This window comes from Aegilops tauschii, chromosome 3 (assembly GCF_002575655.3).
Source record: "Aegilops tauschii subsp. strangulata cultivar AL8/78 chromosome 3, Aet v6.0, whole genome shotgun sequence".
NCBI lineage: Eukaryota > Viridiplantae > Streptophyta > Magnoliopsida > Poales > Poaceae > Aegilops > Aegilops tauschii.
Genome location: NC_053037.3, coordinates 590,455,885 through 590,467,931, shown reverse-complemented (window position 1 = coordinate 590,467,931; position 12,047 = coordinate 590,455,885). Strand labels below are relative to the sequence as shown.

At 48.7% G+C, this 12,047-nt stretch overlaps 1 protein-coding gene across 1 annotated transcript; it reads left to right on the top strand.

Moving 5' to 3' along the window:
- Positions 1-1,262: 1,262 nt before the first annotated feature.
- On the top strand, positions 1,263-2,524 carry LOC109741104 (B3 domain-containing protein Os03g0619600-like). The gene is made up of 3 exons (XM_020300176.2): positions 1,263-1,512; positions 1,651-1,865; positions 2,012-2,524. Exons 1-3 carry the CDS (start codon positions 1,431-1,433, stop codon positions 2,300-2,302), a joined length of 588 nt encoding a protein of 195 aa, XP_020155765.2. The 5' UTR covers positions 1,263-1,430; the 3' UTR covers positions 2,303-2,524.
- The last annotated feature ends 9,523 nt before the right edge of the window (positions 2,525-12,047 follow it).

Genomic DNA, 12,047 nt, shown 5'->3' with positions numbered 1-12,047 from the left:
TTGCTCTCTTGCTTACAAAATAATCATGTCTTTTCTTCTAACACACCTTCATAGAGCAGAAGTATTTGTACTTTTATTTTATTTCTGTTTTGCTTTCTTTGATAATGAAAACAGATTTTCAGGGCAGCATTAGTTATGTGTAGTGTTCACAGCATTTTGTTGCTTCTGTTATTTGTAAACAGAGAAAGTCTCTCCCTACCCTCAAAAGAGTTTACGGCATAGTTAAGAATCTTGAGTTATATTAGGGTATTACTAGTTACGCAAACAGAAATTTGGATAGTGACACCTGATATAGTGTACAATTCATTTTACAGGACGTATCCAAGATGAGCAACCATTGCGAATGCTGTGAGAGGATGATACGGTTCATCAGAGAAACGTGCTGTGCCGGGACGAAGGCTGCCTCTGATGTTACAAAACCAAGCAGTCGCTATGTTGATAATTCAAGCAGTTCTCATAATGGTACCACTCAGTCGTCAGCAGGGGAAGGTTCAGATTCAGATGGAAGCCAAAAGGAAAGCTCGTACAGTCATCAAAAATCAGCAAAGAAGGCTGCAATATCAGATTCTTCTGAGGAATTATCAGGTAAGTTGTGTACTGAGATTATTCAGTTACCTCCACCACATGTCCTCTTACTGTTGAAACTTTTTTACAGCTGAAGACAGTCTATCTGCAGACAATTCGGTGGAATCAGATGATCTGCAGATGCATTCGGATGACTGTGTCTTTTCAGGGTGGTGCTATCTTACAGAAGCACAGAAGGTGAAGATACATGCACTTGTAGAGAAAATTCGACCTGAAATCCCAGTGCTTGTTGTACAGATGAAGAAGACCAGCGCAAACATTGGTAATCTGGTGCGTTAATCTTATGAACTGCTCAGTGTCACAGTTTCTAGCTATGATACTATTTTGCAAAGACAATGTTCTGTTTCTAACTCCCACAAGCCTCTGAAGGATATGTTTGCAACAAAATATATATACATTACTAAATCAATATTATTGTTGCCTTATTAGTTGAAGCCATGTGTATGCCAAAAGTTTGGCATTTATGATAGTCATAAAGTTTTAGTACTTCGACTGTCAATAAAACAGCTCAACAGTATCACCATCTCTTCTATCCCCAATTCAATTAGGTAATACGCAAGGACTACGCACTCAAGTACTTCCCATGTGAAGCTACAGATATCATACTCCAGCTGCCTGGCAAGAACAAGGAATGGAGGTGCAAATTGCAGATCAGGCCATCTGGCATGGTTGGTGCTGGTCGGCGCAACCTTTATTTGGGCAGCTTTGTCCACGACAACTGTGTTCAAGAGGGAGATATCTGCCTCTTTCAGCCACTAGCAAAGGTTAAGGAAGAAAAGTTCACAGTAATTGTCCATCTGCTTCACAAAGAGGGCATTCGTCGTTCCTCTGGTGGAAGAGCTGATATGGCACACACGGCTGCTGAAAGAAGGATATGCGCAAAGACGGCGTTAACAGCCTCTGTTAAGGAGGAACCGGCTACCGATGGTATGGCACACTACATGGCACATAAGACATCACAGATGCTAAAATTTATGCGTCAATTTCTTTTGTTCTTTTTTTGCGTATATGAAAAGAAGATTGTGTCCATCATTTCAGCCTGATTCATTTTGAAAACCTATGCAGGTGAAGATACGTTATCTTTGGGATCTGAAGAGGATGGAGGCAATTCTGAGGGAGCTTCTGAGACCCCCTTCATATTGCCAGACAGACCCTTTGTAACGCCAGCACAGGAGCAGAAAGTGCGGGAGAAAGTAGAAGCCATTGACTCGACAGTACCAGTTTACGTCGCGATCCTGAACAGGTCCAATGTTCGTTACGACAATTTCACCACCTTCCTAGTAAGTTAAAAAGAAAACAAATTATTTGGTGGCCTATCAGTTCCTCAATTGCAACTACGTCCGATTACATAGCCATGCTCAAATTTCTCTAGTATATCTGTATCTGCGTTAATAACATCCTCCCTGATTATGCATATATATAAAAGACATTTGGCGCAAAGTACGCATCAAGGTATCTCAACAAGAATTACGGTGCTGGGCATCACGGAAAGAAGAACATGATCAGTTTGGTGCTTCAGCGGGAGGGGAAGAGCAGGACGTGGAACACGGAGCTGCAACGCAGGGTGGATCGGACGTCGATCCTCAAAGGATGGGCGTCTTTCGCCCGTGGCAACCGCCTGCGGGAGGGTGACCTCTGCCTCTTCAAGTTAATGGAAAGCGTGGAACCGCTGAAGATGATGGTGTACATCATTCGCCGTGAGAAGTGCTTAGCTTGATGCATGGCTAGTCTCTTATCTAGAATCTGGGAGTGGAAAACTATGTGACGTATCTTTAAACTGGGTCGGAGAGGAAGCAGCTTATTTATTTATCTACCGTCAGAGGTTACCTCAGTATCTTATTAGTTCTGTGAGCGTTTTGTTATCTAGAGCAACTTTGGATGGGCAAGTTGGAACAACTTATTATGTGTTGCTGATATTTCTGTCAGCGCTTCAACTTAATTTGAACAACTTACTATGTGTTGCTGAGGTTTGAGGGCATAAGTTTTTGCATGGTTGTTGTATTTTCACTTGACTCGCGAGAGGGTCAAGGCCTCTTTGGGTCGTAGGAAGAACAAAATGAGGTTCTACTCTATCAAGAACTGAGGGCCAACAGAAATACAAGTGCATCAACTCGGTAAGAATTTGTCAACCCCTATTCTCCATGATACAAATTCATTTTGGCAGCTACAGAAATATCTTGTATCATTGGAGGGGGGAAAGATCAACGAACCCATCTCCTCCTGCGACGCCCCTGCAGGTGCACGGGAGGCTAACCCTAGCCGCCGGCGGGACGCCCCTCCTCGCCTCTTTCATCGCCGCCAAGGGACGTGACTGGGCGAAGCCCGGCCAATGCCGCCGGTGGCGGGGTGCTCTTCTTCCCCACGCGGGAGTGGCGAGATGCGGGGCGGCTCACCCAGGCCTGGGTGCTGTGCTAGGTGCCGGGCGAAGCAGCACGGCGGCTCGCCGGGGCTGGTCAACGGCGGCGGTGCGCCGTGGTGCGTTGGGCGGCGCGGCGGCGGCAGGCGTGCCTTGGTCGCCAGGGTTGGCGAGGTCGAGGCCAGATCTGGGGTTTGGCGGCCCATGCCGAGGGCGGCTTTGGCTGTAGGTCTCTGCCCCTGCCATCGCCACGGCGGGTGGTGGTGTGACGCAGCAGTGACTGGCCGGTGGGCAGGCCAGCCAGGATCCGGGGGCTGGACGATAGTAGGTAGCGCAGATGCGCTCCTCGGTGAGCTTCCTTCGCGATTGGCGGTGGTTCTTGGGATCTCTCCTTGCCGGTGGGCGGGTGTTTGTTGGTTGCTTCGCGTGGTGGTGTGTTCGCCGCCGAGGTGGGGCGACACAGGAGTTGTCCGGTGGGGAGGCAGGTTGGATGGATGGGAGGAGTCGACGAGCTCGGGCCACCCGTCGCTGGCACAAGGGTAGGCCAGCCCGGATGCGTCCGCTCCCCCTCTTCCCTCATTCCCCGGCCGTGTGTGGGCTGACGTAGCTCCGGCGTTGTTCGAGGCAGGACATGTGCTGCGGTCCCTTCGGTCGGGTGCGCCCTTTGGCCCAAAGACGGTCACTTTGGTCGGTCTTGGGGGTGTCTGGATGCAGGGCGGCAGCGGGAGGCACGACGTTCGTTGGCGGAACTTGCGCCTCGGGTGCGGGCGAGTGGCCATGACCACGTGGGTGGATTGTCGCTGGTGGTCTGCGGAGCTAGGATGCGTCGGAGGGGTGGGCGTGCCAGGGTACATCACTTGTCCAATCTTGTATTGGCCTACGGCGGTGGCGGCCATGGACACAGTATCCTTCATGAAGGCTCCGTCGCGGTGTCCTTAGTCCTTCGAGTTGCTCCTGGTGAAAACTCGATCTTTGGGATCGGATGGTGGCGGCTATCAGTGGTTGTTCCCTTCTAGGAGGCACCATCTTGGAGTCCTTGTTCCGTCTCACCTCTCCTCGGAGGATTGGAGGTCTCCGTTGCCTCCAAGCGGTTCTTCCTCACGCATGTGTAGTGGATTGGTAGTCGTTGGGGTGGTGTGGCGGTGCTCGACACCTTTGTATCTTGTCTTGGGTGTGTGTGTGTGTCATGTGCGGTGGTGGCGTGAGTTTGTATCGTGATGCTTATGGATCGATGCTTTATATATAAAGCAGGGCGAAAGCCTTTTTCGGAATTATCTTGTATCATTCGACCGATTAGACTTTTTTCAAGAAAACTTTCAATCTAGTCAGCAAACATCATGTCAATACAAAGAACAATAGAAGTAACAGAAATTACATTAATGTTCGTAGACCATGGCGGCTACAAGCATTATAGCGAGCCGAAGGGGCATCACGGTCATTGTCCGTCCTTTGCAGGAGCCGGACAAACCTTGTTTCAGTAGATAGTTGGGAAGTCATCGTGCTAAGACCCCAGAGAACCAGTGCACGAGAACATCAATCATCGTCGATGAAGAGAAGCGTATATCGAAAGGATTCAACCTGTAGACACATGAAGATAGAGGAACGAAGACCTGATCCAATCAGATCCACCGGGGACAAAAACCTGACAGAATCGCATGTGATCCGTTGAAGACACACCTCCACATGTCCATCGGGAAGGGGGCTAGGTGGAGAGTAACTTATTCCATCTTTAGGGCGTCGCCGCAGTCGCCTTGCCTTCCTGTCTTCCTGAGCAGGACATAAATCCTAAGCAAAAATAATAATACAAACAAAGTAGAAGCCCTTCCAACGGCAAAGGTCGGGATCCACTGCGCCTCCATGACCTTAAAGCCATAAACGGTTCATTTGTAGATCTTGTAGTAAGAATTATGATCCTTCTTCCGTATGTTCTACGATCCAAAGAGGTCATAAACTACTTGCACAAGTCTCAAGAATTGTGGCGGCAAGTTCCTGTCGTCCGTGACTAGACTTTTTTTTCGAAAAGGAGGATGACCCCCGGCCTCTGCATCTGGGCGATGCATACGGCCACTTTATTAATTATTCTCACAAGACCTTACAAAGTCATACAACAGTAAGACTAAAGCCGCCGTCTAAGCAACAAACTGTCGCTACACCTATCCAGTTGATGAAGGGGCGCAGATAGCCTGGGCCTAATACCAAACAGACATCGTAGCCAAGCCTAACATCTAAGACCTGAGACCCCAACCTAGCCACTTGCCGGGTCTGGGACACACACTGGTCCGGCGTGCTCTCAGAGGCCGCCGCCGCCAACTGCCACCGCTCCATCTTCAGAACTGTACTGATGCATCAACCTTGCTCGGTCCAGCTATCGTCGACGCCACCACGGCGCCCAACGACACCTCCTCCCTGCGCGCAAACAGCTGAACACGTCGCGGTCGCCACTGATACACCTCAGCGCCATGCTGCTAAGTACCACCAGCCGACACAGCTTGAAGTCCTTGGAGGATCTGTCGTGCATAGCACCTGTCGATCAGGCATGACTTGACATCTCCACCGAAGCTCCGTGCAAGACGAAGCCGCTCCACCTCCTGCCTCTGACTTCCAGCACTGCTCCACAAACAATGCTCCCAAGAGAGAAACGACACCGCAGTGCCGCCATCATCCGGTCTGGAACACCAGATCCTAGGGTTTCCCCCGGAGCAGTACGAGTGGGTCGACAGTAGTCACATGACGATGCCTTCATCAAGGTAACGACGTGGAATGCCGCCATCGCCCGCCGTCGGCTCGGTTTTCACCGGCAACTACGTCTCCCCGACTCGCAGCTGGTGCTAGATGACGGATCCCGAGATCCGAACACCCAGCCTCAGGTCGACCACCTCTGACGGAAGAGATGACCACCACCGCCGGCTGCACCGGTCATAATAGATCTGAACGAAGGTGCCGCCGACGAGACCACCAGGCCCTCCACGCCGCCATCGCCGATCTGAAGGCAGCACGCACGCCACCGCAGCCAAGCCGGCCACCGCCGACCACAGCCGCCGCCGCCGCCCGAAGGGCCATCCGCAGCGCCCGCAGCCCTGGCCGCCGCCCGCGACTGGGCTGCCCGCCGCCAGGACGGGCCGGCCTCCCGCCGCCTGCTGCAGCCATCCGCTGCGCCGCAGATCCCAGATCGGTCGCACCACCACACGCCTTGGGGTCCGCCCCACCCCGGAGACGCGCGCGAGAGGAGATCCCCCGCCACCGCCGTCGGCTCCCGGGCTTAGCCCGGCGGCGTCCTCCGGCGGCGGAGGAGGGAGAGGAGGAGGGAGTTTGCGGCGGCGGCGGCGGCTAGGTTTCTGGCTCCGCCCGAGTCGCCCTAGGGGGAGGACGACGCGGGGGCTAGGGTGAATAGTTGGACCTCCGCGACTAGACTTGTGCTTACCAATTCGAGTCTCTCCTCGCTCCCCATGTTTACCATGGTCCTCTTACTCCTAGCTGAAGGGGTTGACGCCAAAATGGACACGCCGCGATCCCGCTTTTTTGGGGAAGGAGCGGGTCTAAAGCGCAAATATCACATGGTGAAGTGGGCAGCTGTCTGCCGCCCAAGTCCTTGGAAGGCCTTGGGATCACGAACACCAGATTGCTAAACATCGCCCTCATGTGCAAATGGATCTGGAAGCTGTCGCAAGGGACGGTGGGCCTGTGGGCGGACCTCCTTAGAGCGAAGTATTTCTCAAATGGGAATTTTTTCGAAGGGGCCTCGAGGGGATCACCCTTCTGGAATGGCATCCAATCCATCAAGCCGGCCTTTGCCTTGGGGGCAAAGTTCGCCGTTGGCAATGGCCGGTCTGCTTGTTTCTGGCTAGACTTTTGGGTGGGCTCCCAACCCCTCTGGTCGGAATACCAGGACTTGTACGCACTTGCTATGAACCCGAACCTTACGGTGGCCGACGCGTTGGCTGCTAGCCCCCTTGCCGTCCACTTTCGCCGTGAATTAAACACTCAGGAGCAGGCTAGTTTCGTGTCACTGGTAGCCTTAGTAAACACGATCGCTCTTTCTGACGGACCGGACACAGCAACGTGCCATCTCAACGCTTCCGGAAAGTTTTCGGTTAAGTCATTATACCACAAGCTCTGCCAAGGGCCGGCACAGTTAGTGGTCAAGGGCCTATGGAAGGTGCGTATCCCGCTAAAAATCAAAATTTTCTTGTGGCAAATGTTCCGGAACGGACTTCCAACGTCCGTGAACGTGGCTAAATGGCACGGCCCCGCTACGGGCCAGTGTGCAGTGTGTGGGACACCCGAGGATGCGAACCGCGTATTCTTGAACTGATTGTTAGCCAGGTTTGCCTGGAGCGCGGTGCGTGAGGCAGCGGGAGTACAGTGGGACCCGCGGTCCACCATCGAACTCGCCGGCCTGCTCGATTCGGTCCAGGGACAAGCCAAGCGTGTGATGTGGAGTTGTGCGGGGGCACTTCTTTGGGCAATATGGCTCATCCGGAACAAATTAACGATTGAAGGCATCTTCCCATCGCATCCGGCTAATATTATCTTCAAATGCACTCTATTTTTACAGCAGTAGAGTCCGTTGGGAAGGCGCAAGGATGCTGAGCTTATGAAGCACGCCCAAGAACGCCTTCAGCAAGTCTACATGTTGGCAAGGGAGCCTGCGGCTACTGCCTAGTGGGAGTAGCATCTTTGTTTCGCTAGCCTGCGCGCTTCGTTTAGGGCCAGTGGGCCTTGTATTTACTCGCTGCCTAGCCGGCTTTGAACCCTTATGACTTTCGACTTATGTTTGGCCCGAGGGCCTTTTGGGTTTGTAAGTTTCGTTGTGTTTGTTACTCTGCCTGCAGTGGGTTTTATTAGTTTAAAGCCGGACGCCTTTAGCGTCTTCGCTCTAAAAAAAGTCTTAAGAATTACTGTTGGTACAAGGGTGCAATTCATTGTGGAAGCCATGAACACGATGCACTTGTCGTATGTACAGAATACTGTGTAGACCCATGAACGTACGAACCATCCTAGACCTGGCGCTGTCGATCCCTCACTGTAGTGTTCCCGAGTCCCATGGGAATAGGGGACACCCACGTAGATGTACCGTCTCAAGTCTCAACCACTCAAACTATGGTGTATTCTACTAGTGACCTGACAAAAGAACGAATTTGGTACATGCATGTGTGGAAAGCCACTACGATACAAAGCCACCGTTCAGACCCGTTAGCACCCCATACCAGATGTATATCGTTCCACGTACATACGCATTGGTCAAGATACGCAGCATATATACCCGTAACCGTATGCATACGCATGCAACCAATTAGCCAACGGGGAGTGGATATACGTCAGAAGAAACAAACTAGTCACTGCTGGGAGGCGAGGATTTCCATGGAACGTATACAGAAAACGAAAGCTATTTGTCTTTCTAGAGAAAAAATGAGGCCATATGGAATGCAGTAGACACTTTAGGTGTACTAGTGTACTGAGCATACACACCTAGACGATTGTTTCGGTTATCCGGAGGTATAAGCCATGTACTTTCTAGTAATAACCCTATTTCTGCTAAATAAGTGTGGCTTTATACGAGTTTCACAAGAATTAGTGAGTTACCCATATTGTTGAGCATAGTTTGCAAAACATATTTTAAAAACGACAAAGCTAAATTCCTTCCGATTGTAAATTTGCAATCCGCACGAATCCGATGCCACACGTTTTGGATCCAATGGATCGCAGCGTATCAGCGCGAGCGAAGCGCGCGTCACGGATTCCTGGCTATAGCCATTACTGTTTCTGCGTCAATGACAAGTGGGGCCGATCGAAACCACCCCTTTTTGCTCAATGCGCACGAACTCCACTCCCCTCTCCTCATCGCCCGCATTACTTCTCCCCCTCTCATGCATTGCGGTTGGCATTCGATGCTGATCTCCCCTCTCCTCTTCCTCTCCTCTCTGTCGTCCACAACATCTCCTCGGGGCGGGGCGGTCTGGTTCTCGGCGGCGGCGGCTGATTCGGCGGTGGGGGACGCATTCCCCATGCCATCTGTTTCCCTGTTGCTTATCCCCTTCGTCCCACCGCGGATTTAGCCATTGTCCCCCACGAATCCGTGCCGGATGTTGTTGATATTAGTTTGGATTAGGTCACCGCGGATTTTACTTCTAGAAGCATGCTCAGATTTTGGTTCAATCTGTGCGGATTTGGTCGGCAGGTGGGTGGTGTATAGGTTTTCGTGGCGGAGCGCGGATTTATTTTTCCATGGATTTTCCCCACGGGTTTTCGTTCTGTTGACATTTGTGGTTGTGGATTAAGATGTGCAGTAGTGTATGCGTATTTGAACAGCAACCCTGAAATTTTCCCCTATATGCCCTTATGTCGGATGTCGGTCGGATATATGTAGTGTTTGTTGATTAGGGTCATGCTGCTCTAATTACCAGATCAGCAATGCTTCGATTATCAGTGTTGTTGTGCTATTAATTATCAGGTCATGGTATTGTACTTACCAGTTTCATTGTGCCTAAATTACCAGTAGCCCAATAGCGTTGTTTTCACCAGGTTTTTGTATGTGCTATTAATTATCATGATCGTGGGATTGTACTTACCAATGACATTGTGCCTAAATTACCAGTAGTGTAACAGTGATGTTTCTCACCAGTGTTGTATGTGCATACAATTTCAGTGTTTGGTATTTTTTTGTACCTACCAGCACGAATGTGTTCAAGTTACCGTGGGAACATTTCAAGGATCATCATCAGTTAGTATGTTGTTTTTGCGCTTACCGGCAGCACCTTGGCCGATTTATCATGTGTGTAGTGCTTTATTTACCAGGTTCAGTGTGTTTATATGTTGTTGTATGTGTGGTGCTTTTTTGTTTTGTTTTTTTAGTGCTGCTGGCTTTCAATTTTTTAAGTAATCATGGCCATATTTGCTGAATTTTAGCAGTGATTCCTAATTTCTTAACGGGGGGTGGGGCAATCGCGCTCTGATTACCAATTGGTTTTCAAATAGGTACATTCACATTAGGTTGTGTTTTTGGACTGCAGCCCTGTGATTTTTATGCTTTGTGCTTTTTTTTTGGATATCCCCAGTGATGATGTGCAAGCAATTACCATGATCATGTTACTGTACTTACCAGTATTTTTGTAGTCTAAGTACATGCAACACAATGCTCATATTCAGTGGTCTGGTAGTTTTTGTGTGCTTACCGGCATCATTTTTTGTGGTTTATTAATGACCATGTGTCAATGCTAAATTTATCAGTAAATTGGCTCTACATCATCAAATTGATGTTGTTTTTCTCACTTACCAATATAATTGTGCCTTAGTTATCAGTTGCACATTGCTTTAATATGCATGTGTCATTTGTTTTTGCTATAGTTTAGCAGGTGTGGCACTGTCTTTGTGTTTTTAACTAGTTTTTTTCTGTAAACCAAATGCATATTGCTTGATTTTTTTATCATTGTCATGATAATCTTTTTTGTGTCCCCATGAACTACAATGATATGTTTATCAGCTGTATTTTTCCTTTGTCAAACACCAGTCTATAAATTTTGCTATTAATTGCGATATCAGTTTTTCATAAGTCATCTAATTGGTTTCATTCGCTATCTTTTCGTTCGTATGTGACAGGGACACAATGCCGAGGAAGCGCAAAGGAGATGGTGATGGGATTGATGAGGTTCCTTCAAAAAAGGTGAAGCGCCCTCCTCCGCGGAACAGAGCCTCATCCAGTTCGCTTCTTGTTGCATGCAAAGACATGAATGATGACAGGAAGGCTGCCATTGATGAGATGGATTTCACAAGACTTCGGAATATCCAGTGTGACCATCTCTTCAACAATCTCAGTGTGTGGCTTGCTGACCTGTACAATCCCGATTCCCGTGTGGTGGTCGTACCAGGGCGGGGTAGGCTTCCGGTTAATGAGAAATATGTGCATCATGTTATGGGCGTGCCGCGTGGAGGGAAAGATGTCCCTTACAACCTCCCTACCGAAGCTGATATTGAGTTAGGACTTGAGTTGTTTGGCGAACTCAGATATGCCCCTAAAATGACTGATCTTGTCTATCTCATCAAGGGTTCTGTAAATGCTGATGATACTTTCAAGCGTATGTGGCTTTTGCTTGCTAGCAATAGAGTCATCGCCCCGACCACCTCCAACAAAGTCAGCCCTAGGTGGTATGCTGTGCTGGTAAGTGGTTATGTAATTCTGTCATCTTCTTTGTTGTGTGCCTGATAAGTTTACTGTATGTCGGTGTGGTAACTTTCATATTATTTGTGTTCCATTCGGTGAACTTCAGTTTCTTTGTTTTCAACTTGCGGCTGGACATTGATGGTATTAAAAAACTCAATTGGTCCATATTCATTGCCGACGAATTACACAAGGCACTGCTGAAACGCAAGCCTACCAGGGGTTGCCTTCTCTTCTACAATGTAAGTGATGCTGCTTTCCTTTTACCTTATTTTTTGTCATTTGTCATCTTTTTTCATTTGTCTCTGATGTTGTTCGTGTTTACCATGACGCTTGTATTTTTCTTATCAGCTATTGTACATTCATGCAACTGATCTTTCTGGACTCGGCATCGTATTGCCTGATGGTCCTTTTCCTATCAATGTCTGGACGAAGAAGCTGATAACTCTTGTCCTAAACAAGGATGTTCAGGCTGACAAAGCTTCTTTCGGGAAACTACCGGTAATCTGTCTATATTATCTATGTTTTCATTTCACACACTGCTTGCAACTGCATTCTTTTTTCATTGTTTTTGGTTGTTACTTATCTGACTTATCACTACATTTTTTTTCCAGTTGAAGCCTGAGTTTGGCATGAATTTCTGTCTGTTTGGTGGTCTGGAAGGTCTTGATATATTTATGCGTGTTCATGTTGCCCCAAGCTGCAGTGAGGAGGTGTGCATGTATCCTGGCTTTTATTTTCATGTTATTCTATGTTTTTTATAGGCTGATAACTTTTTGTTGCACTCAATATGGTAACTCTCTTTTGCTGTCAACTTTATGCTATCTACTAATGCTATCATATATTTGTACTTTGTTTCCAATGTGGCATATGTTCCATAAAGGATAATAAGTTTGTTGCGACCTTGTGATAATTCTTCTTATAATGAGTAAATAGCATAAAACTACTACA

Coding starts and splice junctions, on each gene's coding strand:
- LOC109741104 (XM_020300176.2), top strand. CDS start 1,431: ATGGCACACACGGCTGCTGAAAGAAGGATATGCGCAAAGACGGCGTTA. Junction 1,513..1,650: donor GGAGGAACCGGCTACCGATG/GTATGGCACACT, acceptor AAACCTATGCAG/GTGAAGATACGTTATCTTTG. Junction 1,866..2,011: donor ACAATTTCACCACCTTCCTA/GTAAGTTAAAAA, acceptor TATATATAAAAG/ACATTTGGCGCAAAGTACGC.